Consider the following 19,854-nt stretch of genomic DNA (forward strand, 5'->3'; position numbering starts at 1 on the left):
GTGCGACTGCCCCCCCCCCCACCCCTCTCTGACTGCCTGCCCTTTTGGAAATCACCACAGACAGATGGGTCTTGGTCATCATCCAAAAAGAATACTTCTTTTCCTGGCAAGAAAGGCCATCCCTAAGAAATATTCCCTTTCACAAAATGCTTGGCACCCACCATTGCCCCGTGCAGAACATAGGGAATTCAGATTTATCCCTACCTAGATGACATCTTGATCCTGGCAGACTGCAAAGAAACCCCCTTCTTCCCATCTGCTATTCACCATGTCCCTCCTATAAAATCTGGGGTTTACCCTCAACCTCCCAAAGTCTTCCCTAATTACAGAGCAAGACCAGATATTTCTGAGTTGCAGTATCAGAACAGACCTAATGAAGGCTTTTCTACCCCAAGACAAGTCGGCTCCCTGACCTCCCATTTCAAAGTCCTGCTGCAGACCCATGTAATCACTGCAAGGCAATTCTAAGGACCCTTGGCCTTATGACAGCAACCATCCCTATGCTTCCACTTGCCAGATTGCACATGCGGAAGCTACAATGGTATCTAAAAGACATTTGGTTCCAACACCAGCATCCCCTGGAACAAGAAATCACACTCTTGCCCTGCCTAAAGGCAGAGATCCTCTGGTGGATTCAACAAGTACAGCTCAATCCCGGCCTTCCCTTCAGCCTCCACTTCCAACTCAGGTAATGCATACAGATGCATCAGACTCCGGATTGGAAGCCACTTTGGCATCCTCCAGGGTCCAAACAGCATGGCTCCCTTCACTGAAGACCAAGCACACCAATGTGAGAGAAATGACAGCAGTTCTCCTGACCCTGAAAACCTTTAGCCCCATGCTGGTTCTACCAGGTGTGCTCCTAATAGTTACAGACAACACCATAGTTATGTGGTATCTCAGACAGGGAGGGACAAGAGCGTACCTCATGTGCAGACTAACATCGTGGATATGGGAGCTAGCCTCTCACCACAAGCTGTCCCTGCAGGCGTTCTACATTCCCTCGCAGGACAACAAACAGGCAGACCTTCTGAGCAGGACATCTTCCCCACAACACAAATGGATGTTGGACAGGACAGTGTTCCTGGTTATAGTCCACTGGTGGGGCACTCCTCAGATAGACCTGTTTGCCTCCCCCAGAACAGACAACTGCAGACCTTCTGCACCAAGACCTACTCCTCCCTAGCCTGAAGAGTAGACACTTTCAGCATCTCTTGGAAGTGGAAGTTTCTGTATGCCTTTTCCACCTTCCCACTGATTCAAAAAGTCCTCCTGAAAATCAGGAGAGACCAACCAAAAATCTTGTTGGTGACACCCTACTGGCCAAGGCAGCACTGGTTCCCCCTACTTCACAATCTAGCCAAGGGCAATCGGCACAAGTTACCCCACATGGTGGACCTTCTGATAACAAAAGGGAGCTCTCATCCATCCACACTTGCAGATGCTGTCACTGAGACTGTGGGTATGCACTTTTAATCCCCTTCAGGCACCACTACTCAGAGGACGTGCTTTCAGTCCTGAGGGAGCGCAGGAAACCTTCTTCTACAAAGAAATCATACCTAGCTAAAATGGAAGAGATTGTCAAGATGGTGTCTGGACAAGGGTAAGGACCCATGCATTGCAGACCGCACCCTTGTCCTAGTTTACATGTCAACTTATAAAAGGTGGACTGTTATACTCTTCTGTTAAAGTTAATCTCAGCCAGCCTACCCCTAGACCCCCCCCCCTTGCTAGCCAGGCTCGATGTTAAGCTGTTCTTAAAAGGGGTGTCCTATACATTAGTCTTCCAAAAAAACCCTTCCCACCACCCTGGGACCTGAACTTCATTCTGAAAAAGCTAACCCAGCACCCATTTGAACCTGCTGGGATAGCTACCCTTCAGATATGTACATGAGAAAACTTTCTTGTTAGTGACCATAACTTCAGTCAGAAGGGTGTCAGCACTACAGGCCTTAATGGCCTGCCCCCCCCCCCCCTTACACTACTTTCCACAAGGACAAGGTAACACTTAGAACATCTCCCTTCTTTATTTGGTGTGGAATGTCACATCTCTAGCAGCCTGCAGACAGCTTACATTCTTGAGCATTTTCTGAAAAATGAATTTAAAAAGCATAAGATAGATAATTGTATATATTTTGGGAACAGTAAAAGATAATATTGCTATTTGTGTACCTAATCAGTGAAAGGTATTTATAGTGATTAGTGCATGAATATTCTTTCCTTAAATACTATAGTGTATTCTAATGCACACATACCCCAAATTATATTTTTTTGCTAAACTTTCACAAGCTAAGTGTCATATCTTGGAAGCTGGACAACCTAGATGTATACTGTCAGAACATTTTTGCTTACCAGACAAGCTTTCATAATACAAAAATAAATTCAACAAAGGCAATATTTATTGATATATTTACAGAAATATGAGAAACATGCTTAATTGTATAATAAGCAGTATAAATAACACCAAATATGTCAAGACGAACAAGTTACAGTGCAAATAGTCTTATTCAGCAACATCTATGGTTTCACTTGATGTCATGCAACAGTTTGTCACTTGGTTTTTCCTATATCAAGTACGTATGGAGATGGTTTATTTTCATAATTACTAACAAACAGCTAGCACCATCTCTGATATAGTGACATAAATGGGCATTGAAAATGAATTTCCCCATCTCCCACCATGGCATGTCACACCATAGCCCTAAATAACATGTGTGGTTCTCTGTCATGAAAATATGAACACAAATACAAAAATTAGTATTAAGCAACAAAGTGATAAATTTCTCTACTGCAGCATATCCTAGATTAACAGTCTGTCATTTTTGTTAATGACCCTTTTGACATTGTTTAAAGAAGCCAGCCCCCAAAATGGTCTGGATGCCATAAGGAGCTGTGGGTGTGAATTGGAAATGTGCAAAAAATGGCATTTTAGACTGATTTAATTGTCTGGTGTTCTGTCTCACGTTGGAGTACTTGGCTTTGACTGTACTGCTAATGTCCTGCTCATAAAGCATATGTGATGCATACCCCCCCCCCCCAGACCTATTTCTGAGATATAAACTGTAAAAGGCCTGATGAATATCTGGAGAGGCTAATACAGGCTCTAAACAGAATATTCCTTTTAGCTGATTATAAAAAGATTTGTTTGCCCCTAATGTCCATTTAATGTTAACATTTTCCCATGTTAAATCTGTACAAAGACGAACTATTGAGGCAGTGTGTGGTATTACACAACTAAGAATGCCCTTACTTGATTCTTAGAGCAACATATTGGTCAATTTCAACAGTTTCTTGTTTCCTTTCTGGGGCCAGGCAATCCCCCCTGTCAGTAACCTGCCCCACATTTTTCATCATTGTACTTGACGTGCTCTTGGAGGTGTTGGCAAGCCTATGTCATAGTCTTGTGCATCCTGGATCATAGCTAAAAAGACCTAGTCATCCAAGTGTGGTATCCCTATTATCTAGGAAAGCAGAAACGTACTTAACAGGGGCTCTTAGGATTTTGTCCAGTAGTGTCTGAAAGGTTGCAGCGCACCATGCAGCCTAAAATGAATGCTAGTATACAGGAATCAACACTCTGGTGTTGAAAACCTGTTTTTTTTTTTTTTTTTTTTCCATTTGGTTTCAGCCATTAGTGATCTACCAGTATCCCTTTGTTAGATGTAATTGTGGTTAAGATTTCTGCCTTTCACAACTTTTTTCTGTAAGTTGTCAGCCCTAAGCATTGGGTGGCTTTCAGATTTTAAAATGCTTTTCAGTTTCCAAAAGTCATCGCAAACTGTGATGGTTTCCTCAGGCTTTGGGACTAAAACTATGGAGGCTGGTCCAGTCACTTTTTGACTTGTGTGTTGCCTCCATCTTAAGCAGTTACTCTACTTCAGCTTGCACAGCTTTTCTCTGTGATTTGGTATCCTCTAAAGGTTCTAAGTTGACATTTTCCCATTGAAAAAGTCTGATTATATTGCTGGATCAGGTCTATTTTGCCAGCTTGGTCTAAAACATTTTTTTAAATGGAAACAATCTCATTCCTGTAGTTTACTGTATTGTTTTCCTGAACTGCAAAAAGAGGTCAGTTTTCTTTTTTACCATGCCTATAGGTTTTTGCTACTAGGCTAACAAGAGGATTGTTGCTTTCTATTGTTTCAAGATGTTGATTTACTACATCTGTCAAGTTTTTTCATACCAGTGTGTGTAACCCTGGAGTCTGACATTTATTTGTTTCTAGTATTTCAAATGGCTTCTACCACTTTGCCAAATTTTTTTCTGCCAATGGGACCAAAAGTGAGATGTGGTCTTTAGCATGTGAATTCCATAGTCTTTGCATTTCTGGTATGCAATCCTTCATTGGTGTAGGTTCTTTCCTTATTTTACCTTGCAGTGAGTATCACTGCTTTCATTTTTAGCTTGAAAATTGTGTTCTGTGGCACTTTTAAAGTTTTCTTTTTCTCCCTTATTCTGTTTCTCTAGCCATATTTAACAGTCCTTGATGGTGTCTGCCTTGTATACATTTCAGAATGCTGTATCCTATCAAAGCTTGTGGCACTTGTCTAATGGGAAAGAGAAGTATTAACTGGTCTCAATTTTTGCCATTTTCGTAAATTACTTTTACTCCGCATGGATTTCAGTGTTTGGATGAAATGCATTTTTCCAGCTCAGGTGTCTGAAGTCTTAAAATAGTTGTGCCAAACAAACTTTAAGTGAAACTGGAAGAAAGGCAGACTGTTTCATGTATATTTTGTCAGTCTAGAAGTCCTCGTAAGGTGAGGACTAACGGTCACTCTTGAGGGTAAAAGTCCCAGTAATCCACTTGTGCTTTAGCAAGAGATAGGAATTGTATGTACACATGCAGGTGCTGTTAGGCAGAATGTCTTCTCCTGTTCCAGTAATTCCCCTTTCAGAAAGATGCCCTGGTCTCTCCAAGAATACTCCCCAAACATTCCAGTTTTACTGCAGATACATCATCCAGATCCCGGTTCATAATTTTCCTTCACAAAAAAAACACCTTCCCTTATTCTGTAGTTACTAATCACCTTCTTTTAATGTGTTAAAGTATGTCATTAATTGAGCTTACTGGGTAATATAGCCATGCAGCTATGCTGACTACATTACTTTCCTTAAAGCAGCAACTTTTATTCACATTTAATTGCTTTTTTGTCAGCCTCCACCAAGTGTGTTGCAATACATAATGCATACACACCTTGTCTGGGGGGAGGAGTCAAATGTAGACTACTTTTCTGAGCATATCCATCTTCCTTTACTATCCAGTGACAAAAGCTGACTAAAAAAAAGATGACTGCACTTTTTATGTGGCATTACATAATCCTGATACAGAGAAAGGATTGTCTTATACCACCATGTTCTCAAAGCTCTGGGAGACTAGTCTGTCAGATGCCACCTGTGGCAGTTTGTGGTGTGTTTTGGACTACTGCAGCAATGATGTACACAGTCTACCATTGTGGCAAGTACTCTCTCACAACTGTGCTTTCTTCAGGGTAATTGAGTCACTATTCTACATAATTACTATATAGTGTTTTCATTCTGGCATGGTAGTGCCTCCTTTTCCCTTCACTTTTGTAAAATGAAGTGCTTAATAAATACTGTCTGTATGAAGCAGAAGATTGGTACTGACTATCCGAGTTAAATGTATGATTCACAACATAGAATGATCACTTTAACTGTTAGATTACTGGGAGTGTTTCCATGTTGTCGTGCTCAGTGGCTACACTATGGTTATGAATTAATGACAAGATTGAGATTTGCAGCTATTTTTCCTTAACTGTTTGCTCTTGTGTCCTTTTAAAATCTTGTTCAAAGAAAAGAATTATTTTTTACTCTGATTGTTACACATGGTTGAAAAGAGCAGTTGTCATTAAATCATTTTGTACAAGAGCTCCCTGGTACGTTTGGCATGAAAAGTTCGAACTTTAAAATGGCAAATGTTCAAAGTATGAGAACCTTCAAGTCGTATGAAGATTTCTTGTTGAAGGTACAGTGGTTTTAGTTTGAAGCCTAACATATATAATGGGGTCTGTTTTAAGGGGAAGTACTTATATTTTCTTTTTTGTGGAAAGCTTTTTTAAGTGCATGTTTAATGTATATGCATAGAATAACTTCTTACACCTGTGTTTTTTTTTCTTTTGCAATATTGGACAGCAATATCAGAGACAGATTCCCAAAGCTTCGTCGTCTGGTAAGAGTTATTTTTCTCTTAATGTTCAAGTTTAGAGTATTTCTGGGCAGTTGTTTCAAATTGTGTTTGATGCTTTGGGAAGGCCAGCTGTGCAGCACATCATGTTCACTGTGTAGGCTTGGGGAGAGAAGGTCTAGACATTAGAATTAGTAACACAAAATCAGCAATAAAAACTGCAGAGAAGATTATGTAGGATAGGTCAGAACAGTGATGGTGACAAAAACAGTGAACACCAGAATGTGTCAACACTAATTTAACTAAGAGTTGAAAAAAAATTCCAGTACGTAGTATGTAAACTGTACTCTGATTTTTGGTATGCCATCTGATTGCTCTTGTTTTTAGTTGGATCAGTTTAAGTAGTATGCATATTCTTCCTAAGATGATAGTGATGTAGACGATGAATAGTGGATGCTGTGGTGTTCTAACTTATAAGTGCAGATTTGGTTAAGTTCAGAACATGAAAGGCTGTCAGGTGTTAGAACTGCTCATCAGATAACTTTCTCAGACTGCTGTAGTTCCACCCCACCCCCCCGGTGTCCTATAATATACAGCAGTACCCACTCTTTCCAGATCCTTATTGCCATGATTTATCTCAGTTGGTAAAAACTGTCACCATAATTCATTTTAGAAGTTTTGACTAAAGATTTAACTGTAAGCCATCAGTACAATTCATGTTCACTTAGTTTCTTTAGTCATCTGACTACTAACCAAGGATATCTTTATCCTGAATATTTGCAAAGTTTTGCTTTTGAAACTTTGCATTTGGGTCCAAGGTCACCCTTCAGCTTTTTGTGACTTGAGTTTTATTTAAAATAGCTTTCTTTGACTTAATTTCTGGGTTATTTCTAGCCCATTTCCATATTTTGGAGGCATGTGCCTTTTTTCATCAAAACAGTGTGTTCTTTCTGAAGGTATATTTTCAGAAAGAAATTTTATTTCTACCTCAGGCTAGACTCCAATTCTTACTGAGTGAAAAGTGCAGCACCCAAATATGATACTTGCTATCATTTTGTTAGTGTCAGCATGAAAAGTTGCAGCAAACGGTTTACATTTGTGTGTGGTGGGAGAGGATTTTGTCGACCCTTGAAATGTGGAACTCTTCTTGGCCTCAAAACCTTGGACAGTAGTTGACTCAATCCTTCTAGTAAACATCCTAGGCATAAACTTGCTCCTTCAGTTTTCCAGGTAATGTGCCATTGCCTTCAGAAGTAGATGAGAGAGTAAAAAAAAAAAATGTAGAGTGTGGCTGTTTTTTGCCTTTATCACAAATGTGTAAATCACAGAATCTTTCAAATTTTAATGTGTGTGTTGATAGGCTTTTACAGCACTACATTAAAAAGACTTGACTGTAGATTATACCATGACCCCCCATTAATATTCCAAAACGTGCACGCTGATTGGCCAGCGCGCACGTTGTAAATCGACTTATACTAATGGAAAAAGGTCCGGTCGCCCGGACTTTTTCCATAAGTATAAGTCTCTCTTAAAACACTGTCTCGCTATGTTAAGAGTTTAACATAGCGAGACAGGTTTAAAAAAAGCAACTGAGATCTCCGTTGCTTTTTTTAAAGCTGTCTCGCTATGTTAAACTCCTTTAACACAGCGACACAGTTTGTAAAAAGCAACGGAGATCTTGCTTTCTCAGTTGCTTTTTTTTTTTAAACCTGTCTTGCTATGTTAAATGGGTTTAACATAGCGAGACAGCTTTAAGATAAGCAACGGACATCTCCATTGCTTATTTTAAAGCTGTCTCGCTATGTTAAACCCATTTAACATAGCGAAACAGTAAAAAGCAACGGAGATCTTGCTTTCTCAGTTGCTTTTGGCCACAGCTCTGATGTACTGCGTAGGCATGCACAGTACATCAGAACTGCCGCGGATACCAGACAGCTGCGGAAGGGCAGCAGAGAGGCATTATACAATGCCATTATTTAAGAAAAGTAATTATTTCTTTTCTTAAATGTCATAGTATAATAGCAATAACCCACTTCTGGGTGTGCGTAATGCGGGATTTACCCACGGTTGTCTTTGGTCCCTCGGGCTTTGCCCTCAGGACCAAACTATGCCAACCGTGGGTAAATCCCGCATTATCCACACCCAGGTGTGGGTTATTGCTATAGTAACCCCCCACCACAGTTTCTGCTATGCCTCCCATTGATAAGCTGACCACAGCCTTGTTTGAGGGATTGGGGAAACTTGCTGCTGCCTCTTCTGTTATTGCTCTGTGGAAGATGAGTATTTCTAGCTGTTTTCCAACTAAATCTCAAACTCTTGGGCTTTTTTTCAGGAGCTGTGTAGCCTGTAGCACCAGATGTCCTCCTTATCCCTGTTGCAGTATTCTTAGTGTGGGATTTCCCACCTCAGGCGACCCGAATGTTGGCTCCTATACAAAAGCTTAAGCCTGGTTACTGTAGGTGCGTGGGACGTCACACGTAGGGCCATAAACCAGGGACCTTAAATGTGAGGTCTGCACGCACAGACCTCAGAACTTTTCAGCCACAGACGAAGTCACATTGATTGCTTCGCTCCTAAACTCAAGGACTTCTAAAAAAGCCAAGTACCCCATTGGGGAAAATTTCATTCTTTTTGCTTGAGCTTGGTTCGCTGTACTTATTACCGTATTTCACTGTAAGTAAGACCTAACCAGAGAATAAGGCCTAGCATGATTTTCCAGGGTGGTTATGATATAAGCCTTACCCCAAAAATAAGCTCCAATTAAGAGCAACAACACATGATGGACGTGTTGAATTATAAAATAATAATATTGACACCTGTTGACTAAGGTTATCGTACTCTGCTCACCATTTTCGGACCATTTGGACACCCAACTTCTCTTTGCATAAGGTCGTAAGATTCATTTCCCGGGAGTCCTTCACGATTCTTGCTGTTAACCCTAATCCTCACTCGCACTTGACATTTGAGATCCTTGGCCCATAAAAACTGGCAAGTGTACTTTGATTGGTCAAAGTACAGACAACGCACATAAAACTTGCGCACTTGATAACAAACAGGTATGATTGTGTCTTCTTAACTGTCACCATTTTTGTTGCTACTCCTGTCTCGTAAGTCTTCAGGTAACCCCACCCCCCCAGACAAGATGAGTGCAAAAAAAGAGCTATTCTGTCAAGTACAAGAACGGAATCGTGGAGGACTCCCGAGGAAAGAATTTGATGGCTTTCTGCAAAGAGAAGAAGTTGGATCTCTGAACGGTCTGAAAATGACGCTAAGAAGTGCAAGTGTGGATCAGGTCAGCAACCATTATTTCCTGAGCTGGAAGACATCATCTGTGAATGGATTCCTAACAGGAGAGCAAAGGCTTTGGTTGTGCGCAGGGCTGATATTCAAGCAATATGCCCTTGCAATGGCACCACAGTTAGAAATATCTGCAGAACAATTCAAAGCATGACAACATTGGCTGGATGGCCTCTTTTAGCGATATGAACAGTCTTCAAGAAGATAGACAACACTGTTCAAGCTGGAAGATACTGAAGTTATTAAATGTGCATTTGCATTCAAGTCCTTTGTTGATGGCATCAACTTTTCTAAATACCAACTCTCCAACATTATTGCTATGGATGAACTGCTGTGTTTATGGGCCAAGGATCTCAAGCAATTAATCAGACCGGTGCCTCGTCAATCTGCATTCCCTCCACTGGTTATGAAAGTGCACGTGTTACCTGTATTTTGGCAATTTGTCTAGCTGGAAAGAAAACCCCACCTCTAATCATTAGTAAGGACAAGAAAGATGAGATTGAATGTGTTTCAGGCATTTACATTCTTGAAACTGAAAAAGCCTGGTGCACACAAGCATTTATAAGGAAGTGGGTCGATGTAATGCTGTTACTTGTTTTGTGAGGTGGCGAAAGAGGTCTTCTAGTCTTGGATTCAGCCAGCACTCACCGCGCTAAAGATGTGAACTTCCTTGCACAGAGGAGAATAGATCAAATAATGATTCCCACAGGAATGACTGCCTATCTCCAGGCTCTTTATACTGCAATAAACAAGCCATTCAAGTACCATTTGCGCATGGAACTCAGTGACTAATTTGAAAACAGAATGGAGAGAAATCAGCGTGGAAACTTTATAAAGCCTAGCCTGCAAGAGGTTGTGACTTGGGTGAAGAATTCATGGAATAAAATCACTGACAGCTGTGTTGCCAATGCACTACGAGCAGACTACATGGACAAGCAGTGCCCATTTAAGGAGAGCTCTATTGCTAGGAATGACAGATTGGGGCCAATGGTTCTACAGGAAATGGATTTGCAAGAAATTCAGGCTGGAATTTGGGGGTTGGAGACTTATGACAGCATGACTGTATTTGAATATTTCGTTACCGGGACAACAATGTTTTGGTTGTGCTTTCAGCTGTCAGCAAGCTCTTGTCAATTTTTTGACTTTATTGTATTAAGGTAACATTTTATTATTAAGGGGTAGTTACAAAGTAAGACCACTAGTTCCCAGACTTCATTTTTATGACTTTTCATCACTCAGTACAGTTTGGGTAAGGAATAAAGAAAGCATCACCACTCAGTGGCAGTTATTCACCTATTTTATTCCCCTCCTCCAATATACATGTATTGAGATTTTCCTGCACTTTCTGTTAAGCATGAAATATTGCACTGTGAAAGCCGAGGTGTAGATATTCTGAAGGTGAAATGTTTGTTGCACTGTTTATGTAGAATTCTCACACAATTGTTAACGTGTTACCTAGAACTGTTGCCCAATAATGGAAAAGTACCAAATGTCAGTTTGTGTACATGAATAAATGTAGATTGTTGGGGGGGGGGATAAGGCATCCCCTGATGAGCCCTAATGTGTATTTCGGTAGGGGGAAAAGTATAAGACCCGGTCTTATTTTCAGAGAAATACGGTATTCGCCGATGTCAGCTAAGAAGGACAAATGCCGTTGCTGGTGTCGGATACCACATAAAGATAAGCACAACTGTTGCGTCTTTTGTCTAGGGAAGGAACATCATCATATTGCTTGTTCCATTTGCCAATCTTTTGTACTGAAAACAATTCGCAGCAGTCTGGCCACCCTCAACTTGTATTTAGAGAACCAACGTCTCAAAAAGCTTGCGCTTAGGATGTATCCCTATTTGACCATTCTGACTGAGCCACCACGAAAAAAGGCCAATTTTCAGGCCTACCTCCGTTGCCTCTCCACCATCGGATGTCCTGCCAGCTTCCGATCTAGGGGATTGCGGGATGTCCAACTGAACCGATTACTTCGGCTCCCACCAAGGAAGCCACTTCAGAAGTAACGGCCGGCATGTCCACGGAGATGGCACAGACATCAGTCCCTACCGATATCAAGGGGGAACCAGAAACAGTTGGGCAACCTACGGAGAAGCAGTTTCCTGAAGCTTAGGCTTTAGAGCTTAGGCCTTCTCCTAGACCTATGCCTACTAAGCGAAAACAAAAAACTAAACATTTGACTCCTACCCTTGAAGAAGTTCCAGACTAGCAATCATTCACCAACTCTTTGCAGGCTTTTATGGCTCTCAGGTCCACAGCCTTTTCACCCTCCACTATCCCAGTGCGTAGCCCAAGGCCTGCCTGTACCACTTCTCTCCCCTTGCAGACTACCCAAGAAGGAGAGGAGGGACCAGAACCTTACTACTTTTCTTCTGAAGAGTCCATCTCTTATGCTTCTAAGATTGCCTCTCCTTTGGAATACATTTTCCCAGATGAATCCATTGAAGGGTACTCCCCACCAGAGGACATTACCTTTGGTGAAACTATATGATGAAAGAGTACTTCAAGTGGGGTACTACCCAGATGAGATATTTTGAACTCCAAGTGGAATCACCCTCCGCATCAGCCATCCCACCTTTCTTGCCTGCCTACCTGGATGCTTTCACCTCTGCATTCAAGAATCATGACTTTCAACCACCTGCACCTAAAAGACCGGGCAGGTTTTATAAGGTACCTGATGAGCAAAAATTTAGTTAAACCCCTCCTGGCAGACCCTGCAGTTATTGCTCTCTCCTGAAAAGCAATCTAGATTAATTCCCTCTTCATCTCTTGTGCCTACTGATAAAGGCAGCAAAAGCATGGACAGGATTGGGAAAAAAGTGTACACCACCTTCAACCTGTCTTGCTATGCCATCAGTTACCAGACACACATGGTAAAATATACCCTGGACCTTGTTTCTCAGGCCTCCAATCCAATCTCCTGGCTGCCACACCTGACTGCCCTACTAAATCTGACATAGCATCTAAACTGTCACTGGCTTCACAGGTAGCCAGACATTCTATTAGGTGCCGCTGTTATGCAGCAGAGGCCTTTGCTAGGTCGGCAGCTTCTGTTCTCTGCAAATATTCTTGGCTTTGCCTACAAACCACTCCCTTAAAAATATGGACGTCCCATTAGACCATGACCTTTTGTTTGGTAAACAATCTGCAGAACTTTTAAAAAACTTGCAGGAGAAAATTAAGGAGCTGCAGGACATCAATCATTTACTTGTGTCCCCTATTCCCAAGTATTACAGAAATTACCCTGCAAAAACCTAATTTGTCAGGAGAAACTCCTTTCTCTGGCACCCCCTCCTCTACCAGGCGCAGGAGAGGAACCAGAATGCAAACCTACTCCAGACTTGTTACCTCTCAACCGGCTCCTAGGCTGCCATTTCAGGATAGAAATGCACTAAGCAATGCGTGACTGCCTTCCCCATCTGCCTTTATCAGCCCACCTATCCCACTGTCTACCATTTTGGAAAACCTTCACATCAGACCAATGGGTACTGACTCATTCAAAATAGATACTTCCTTAATTGGAGAGAAAAACCCATCCCAAGGCCCATTCCCTTTCCACCCAAAAATCAAATCCACCTCCTACCTCACATTCTTCTAGACTTACAAAAACTATGAACAATAGAACCTGTTCCTCCAGGACAGGAAGGAAAAGGGAAACTCAAGACCCTTTCTGGTCCCCAAAAAGGATGGGCCTTTGGAGACCTATACTGAATCTATCCTTCCTAAACCAGTTCCTAAAAGTTCCATCATTCTGACTGCTTTCCCTGCCCAACCCTTTCCTCTAATCCCAGCCCAGGCCTTCATGACCACACTGGATCTAAAGGAGGCTTATCTCCATGTCCCTATAAAACCCTCCAACAGAAAATTCTTGCATTTCTCTAGACCCTGTTTTCATTTTTAGTTTACAGCCTTGCCCTTTGGTTTGTCTACTTGCACCCAGGGTATTCACAAACTGCCGGGTCTATATCAGAAAACCGAATGGAAATTACAGCGAATGGCACAACATCGAAAAGAGAATGGTCCTCTAACTTGCTGTTGTGGGGGGCTGCATCCCCCACATCCCCCCACTAAATATATATTCCAACTCCGAGATCGCACTACAGTGAGGGAAGGGCAAATATTCCAATCTTCACTGTACTGCAACAGCACTTCGAGGTCTGGTCTTTTCGATGTTGTGTCGTTTGCTGTTATTTCCATTTGGTCTTCTGATAATAGACCCCAAAATGCCTAGCCCCAGCCATTGCTTACTGTGGGACCCAAGGTATCCAAATCGATCTCTACCTAGATGACATTCTCCTCCTAGCAGAGGCAGACACCCTCCTCCAAGATAGTCTCAGGTTTACCACCACCCTTCTTCAAAACCTGGGCTTCACCCTCAACATAAACAAATCCTCATTGCTCACACAGCAAGACTGTTTTTCTGGGCTCCAGAATCAGGGCCGATGTCCTTCAAGAATGCAACTGCTGTCATAACATGTGGGTTGTCCTGCCTCAGGCAGCCCTCGGTCGGCCGGATTCCAAAGTCTGGGTCCGACGTCGGCTAATGTCGCATTTCTCTCCGACGTCAGAGCGGCTGGAGTATATAAGCATCAGCCGACGCCATTTTCTCCCGTCTTTCTTGCCGCGCGGTGCCCGAAGCAGAAGCAGTTCGCAAGTGCCGGTTGGTCAGCTCCTGTATTCTACGATACCGAAGTCATCAAAAAAGCTAAGTACCCCGTTGGGGACCTTTTCTTGCCTCAGCCGATGTCAGAAATTACTGAAAAAGTTAACAATAGTCTTTTTTGTGGTAAACAAATACCTCATAAGGATTTCCACTCTTACTGCCTCCCTTGCCTGGGCCCAGACCACGACGTCTCGGCCTGTGTAGCCTGTGCTCGCTTCAACAAGCGCACTCTCAGGTGCCGGGCGGAGTTCGCTGAAGATATTTTCGGCGATAAATTTGCTTACACCATGCCGTCGGATCTTCCGACATCGCAAACTCCCAAAAAGCGAAAAGACCGGGACCGACATCCTCGGCCCGCGTCTACTACCGACTCCACGCCAAAACCTAGCGCGAGTGCTCCGGTTCCCTCTGAGACGGTCTCTCCAACGCTCCGAACCGAAGACACCGCATTACCGACGACTCCGATTCCAGACATTACTCCGCCAGTTATAGATTTTCCTCCGGATACCGAAACCAATGAAATGCCCGAGACCATTGCTGTAGACAAGGTTACTCCTGCACGTGGAGCTGCCAGGCCTCCTATGGCCATGTCTATTAAGGCCTACACTAGGGCTAAGGCAGCCAGCAAAACAAAGCATATTACTTCTAAATCCTTACCTCAGCCGACTCCGGAGACACAAATTATGTCCATGGCTGCTGATTTAATTTCCATGATTAGAGGTTCACAGGCCCATCCTGAGTGAGCATCCCAGCCTCCTCCTGATAAAAGGCCCCGGGTTGAGCCCTCTGACCCTACTCCTTCAGATGAAGATTCTGTGGGCTCTGTCCACTCTGATAGCCAGGAAGAGCTCTTCCAGACCTTTGAGGACTCGGATGCAGAAGATTCCATACCTTCGGCCTCCCCTCCTGAGGATATTTCTTTTGGGGAAGTTCTGCACACCATGAGGGAACTTTTCAAGTGGCAGGGCCAGGAATATTCTGATTCCAGGAAACGCCTTAGGACTTCCCTTAAGAAGCCTCAGCACAGGCCCTTAGCTATTCCTCCTGTACTTGATGTTCTGGATGATTTGTATTCTGATTCTAGTGCTACCCCTGATTCTCTCCCTCCTGCTCCAGCCAAGCCAGACAGGTATTACAGGGTCCCAGAAACTCATTCCCATTTATTCAGGGCCCATACTGTTGATTTGGAAACTATTTCACAGGGGCCTAAAGGAGTTTCAGCCTCCACCTCCAAAAATCCTTTACCCTCCAACAGGGAAGCAAGGTCATTAGAGAGATGGGGTAAAAAGGTTTACACATCCACTACCTTATCTATGAGAGCTTTAAATTGCCTTTTTCATATGTTCCAATATCAGGATTATCTCTTAGAAGATTTACAAAAAAATTAGCTTCTCCTGATCCTTTAGACAGGAAGACTTTGCAGGAAGCTGTACATAACACTCAGCAAGTAAGCAATCACTTCCTGCAGTGTGGATATGATGCACTGGAAGCTTCATGTAGGGCAGCTATGACAGGGGCAGTGATGCGTAGACATGCTTGGTTAAAAGATCAACCTCTACCAGATCATGTAAAAGCAAAACTTCTGGATGCACCTTTGGAAAAGAACAAGCTTTTTGGTGCAAATGCTAAGGATGTGTTAAAGACCATCGAAGAAAAAGCAAAATCAGTTCAAACTGTAAAGGATTTCCTCCAGGTTCAACCCCCCAGATTCAGTAGGAATTGGCCTTCAAAAAACTGGTCCTTTCCTAATCCAGAAAAGTTTCAAAGGGGTAAGAACAGACGTGGCGAGGAAGAGGCCAATACAGAGGCCCTTACAGGGGCGTCAATGGCAGCCAGGAAACCAAAGAGGTGACGCAGGGGTTTCTCCTGCCTAACAACCACAATCTCAATGACTTTCCTCTACTACCGCCTACCAGGGAACAACTAGAAGCTCCCTTGGGCGGGAAATTATCTCTGTTTGCAGAAAACTGGCACAGACTGACAAAGGACAAATGGATTTTGGACATTATAGACCGAGGGTACAGGTTTCATTTTCATACCTTACCAAGAAAACAAGGCATGCCAAATCTACCACAACATCAAAGAGCAGAGGCTATCAAGCAAATCACTCTGCTAACTCGAATGAAAGCAACAGAAAGAGTTCCAGAACAAGAACAGGGGTTTTACTCAAGACTGTTCCTTGTTCCAAGAAAAGAAACTCAATGGAGACCAATACTGGACTTGTCCGCATTAAACACCTTTCTCAGTACCAAAGTTCAAAATGCTGACTCTACAGCAACTCCTTCCCATGCTGGGCAAGGAGTCGTGGCTGATTACTCTGGACCTCAAGGAGGCATACCTGCATGTCCCTATCAGACACAGCTGCAGAAGATACCTCAGATTTCTTGCAGGGCCAGAGCATTATCAATTCTCAGCATTGCCATTTGGCTTATCTACTGCGCCCAGAGTGTTTACAAAATGCCTGGCTTCAGTAATTGCTCATTGCAGGCTCCAGGGTATACAAATTTACCCGTACCTGGACGACTGCCTCATACAAGCGGACGACAAATTGATGTTGACAAAAATCTGGAATATGTCATACGATTACTTCAAGCTCTGGGATACACAGTCAACTTCCAAAAGTCAAGACTGCAGCCATCCCAGCAAATAATCTTCTTAGGAGCCAAACTAGACACAGCCTCTCAGATGGCTTACCTGACAGAAGACAAGCAAGAGAAGTTAACTCAATACTTCAAAGGTTTAGCAAAACTCACCCAGATGACTGCAAGGAGATTCCTACAAGCCCTGGGTTACATGGCATCCTGCATTCTACTGGTTCCATTAGCAAAACTACACATGAGAAAGCTTCAATGGTAACTAAAAAGCGTTTGGTCTCAGCACAGCAACAACTTGGAGACAATCATACCACTCATTCCATGCTTACAAAAGGAATTCCTATGGTGGGCCTCGGTGAGCCACGAAAACACAGGTATGTCATTCAAAAAACCACAGATAACACAGACCATGACTACAGACGCCTCAGACCTCGGATGGGGGGGGCGCACATGGAAGGCAGGTGTATACAAGGGCAATGGTCTCCAAAGGAAACACATCTGCATATAAACCAAAAGGAAATGCTGGCAGTAATGCATGCTATCGAGGCTTTTCAAAACCAACTCCAGCAAGGTCACTTAATGATACGGACAGACAACACCACTGTGATGTGGTACATAAACAAGCAGGGGGGCACCCACTCTTACCCCCTTTGCAGACTGACAATGCAGCTTTGGGAGAAATCACTGAGTCTAAACATCCAGTTACAATCACAGTTTGTTCCAGGAAAAGACAATGTGTTGGCGGACAGCCTAAGCAGGAATTTCACAGATCCACACGAGTGGAGGTCACATCCGAAGGCTTTCAGACAACTCACTTCGACATGGGGTAAGCCAGAAGTGGACCTATTTGCCTCTCACCTCAATCATCTCCTACCACAATTTTGCACAAGGACATACCATCCAAAGGCTTGGAAAATAGATGCTCTTTCATTCAACTGGAACTCCCTAGCAATCTATGCATTCCCACCTCTGCCACTGATGACCTCAGTATTACTAAAGATCAAAGCAGAGAAGCCCAAGGGAATCATAATAGCTCCGGATTGGCCAAGACAACACTGGTACCCACTACTACGGAGCATATGTCACACCAGGAGGTGGGCCCTCCCTCAGTGGCCTCTACTTTTGACTCAACACAATTTCGAAGCACTGCATCCAAACCTTCAGACTCTGCAGCTAACAGCCTGGGAGATCCCATAAGTAACTTCAGCTTATCTCTCTCCAAGGAAGTTCAGCGGATACTAACAGAGGCTCGAAGACCGTCCACCAGAAAGGTCTACTTAGCAAAGTGGAAGATTCAGCAATTGGAATACCAGCAAAGGGCATGATGCATCATTACTGAACATCCCACTTATCTTGGAATATTTGGCAGATATGTTAGAGTGGCCTCTCATATTCTTCAATAAAGATACATGCATCTGCTATTTCAGCTAGATACAACACTGATCCTCCTGTTTTCTCACCCCTTACTAAGACAATTCCTCAGGGAATCAAGAACATTAAGCCACCAAGAAAGGCCCCAGTGCCAGCCTGGGACCTCAATTTTGTCTTAGAAAAACTGACTCTACCTCCTTTTGAGCCAGCAGCTTCAGTTGACTTGCAATTTCTCTCATGGAAAACAGCCTTCCTGTTGGCAATTACCTCAGCAAGAAGGGTTTCGGAACTACAGGCCCTAATGGCAATACCACCCTTTATTATTTTCCACAGAGACAGGGTTTCATTAAGGACCAACCCTACCTTTATGCCAAAGGTGGTATCTAGGGTTTCTCTAAATCAAGCCATTCATCTACCTGCTTTCTTCCCCAATCCTGAGAATAAGGGGGAAAGGCTTTTGCATACCTTGGACATTCATAGACAACTTCGATACTACCTGGACAGAACCAAGGCCAGTAGGAAGTTTGAACAGCTTTTTGTAGCTTACGCCCCTGCAGTCCAAGGAAAAGCAATTTCAAAACAGACTATTTCTAAATGGATTGGACATTGCATCAGATTCTGTTATTCCTTTCATGGAAAGACTGTTCCAGCCTATGTCAGACCACATTCCACCAGAGCTACAGCCACCTCTACAGCATTTTTAAGAGGGGTGCCTACAAAGGACGTTCTAGAAGCTGCTACATGGAGCTCCGTGCATACATTCTCAAAACACTACAATCTCCCCCTATATTCCAGATCCAGAGCAGGCTTTGCTTCGGCAGTCCTGCAGGGTTTGATTGCCACACCATCTCTGTCCTAGAGCATACGTCTTCCCCCAGCTAAGCTTTGGTATTCTACCCACATGTTATGACTGCAGTTGCATTCTTGAAGGACATAGTACAGTTTTGTACTTACTATAAATGTAGATGTCCGATAGACATGCAACTGCAGTCGGGTTTTGCCTCCCTCCATACCCTTCTATGCTTAGGGTCCACTCCTATCCCCCTCACTCTTAGCTGGGGATATCTGTTATGGTGTATTTGTTTTATTGCTCATGTATTTGTTTGGAATCCTGTTTTTGTCTTCCAATTTGATTACAGCCTTCCTTGGAGGGCACCTGGCATCTGGGGCAAGAAACACTGAAGAAAATGGCGTCGGCTGATGCTTGTATACTCCAGCTGCTCTGACGTCGGAGAGAAATGCGACATCAGCCGACGTCGGACCCAGACTTTGGAATCCGGCCGACCGAGGGCTGCCTGAGGCAGGACAACCCACATGTTATGACTGCAGTTGCATGTCTATCGGACATCTACATTTATGGTAGGTACAAAACTGTACTATCTGATGTGAGCTTTTCTTCCCCAGGAAAAGGTCCACTCCCTCCCCACTCACTTTCAAAGCCTTTTACTGGAATCCCAGACTTCTGCAAGGCAATTCCTGCAACTCCTGTGGCTAATAGCAGGCACTATTCCTATGCTTCCTTTAGCAAGAATGCACATATGGAAGTTCCAGTGGTACCTCAAAAACATGTGGTCACAACACCAACACTCCCTGGAGAAACAAATTTATTTTTCTGCCCTGCCTCAAATCAGAACTAAGGTGGTGGTTTCAACAAATCCTTCACAACCTGGGATTATCACTCCAAATCCCCTCTCCAACCCAACTTGTGCATGCACATTTATCAGACCTAGGGTGGGGAGCCACCTGCAAAGGTTACAGGGTTCAGGAGGCATGGAATC

At 43.3% G+C, this 19,854-nt stretch overlaps 1 protein-coding gene across 1 annotated transcript in view; it reads left to right on the forward strand.

The window, feature by feature from the left end:
* The window catches only part of NXF1 (nuclear RNA export factor 1), a 1,877,750-nt gene that overhangs the window by 1,006,907 nt on the left and 850,989 nt on the right, over window positions 1-19,854 (forward strand). Inside the window, exon 9 of the mRNA XM_044075370.1 lies at window positions 6,154-6,190. Coding sequence (XP_043931305.1) covers window positions 6,154-6,190 — 37 coding nt within the window. The remainder of the gene's footprint in view (window positions 1-6,153; window positions 6,191-19,854) is intronic.

This window comes from Protopterus annectens, chromosome 6.part1 (assembly GCF_019279795.1).
Source record: "Protopterus annectens isolate FY-2018-M chromosome 6.part1, PAN1.0, whole genome shotgun sequence".
Taxonomy (NCBI): domain Eukaryota; kingdom Metazoa; phylum Chordata; order Ceratodontiformes; family Protopteridae; genus Protopterus; species Protopterus annectens.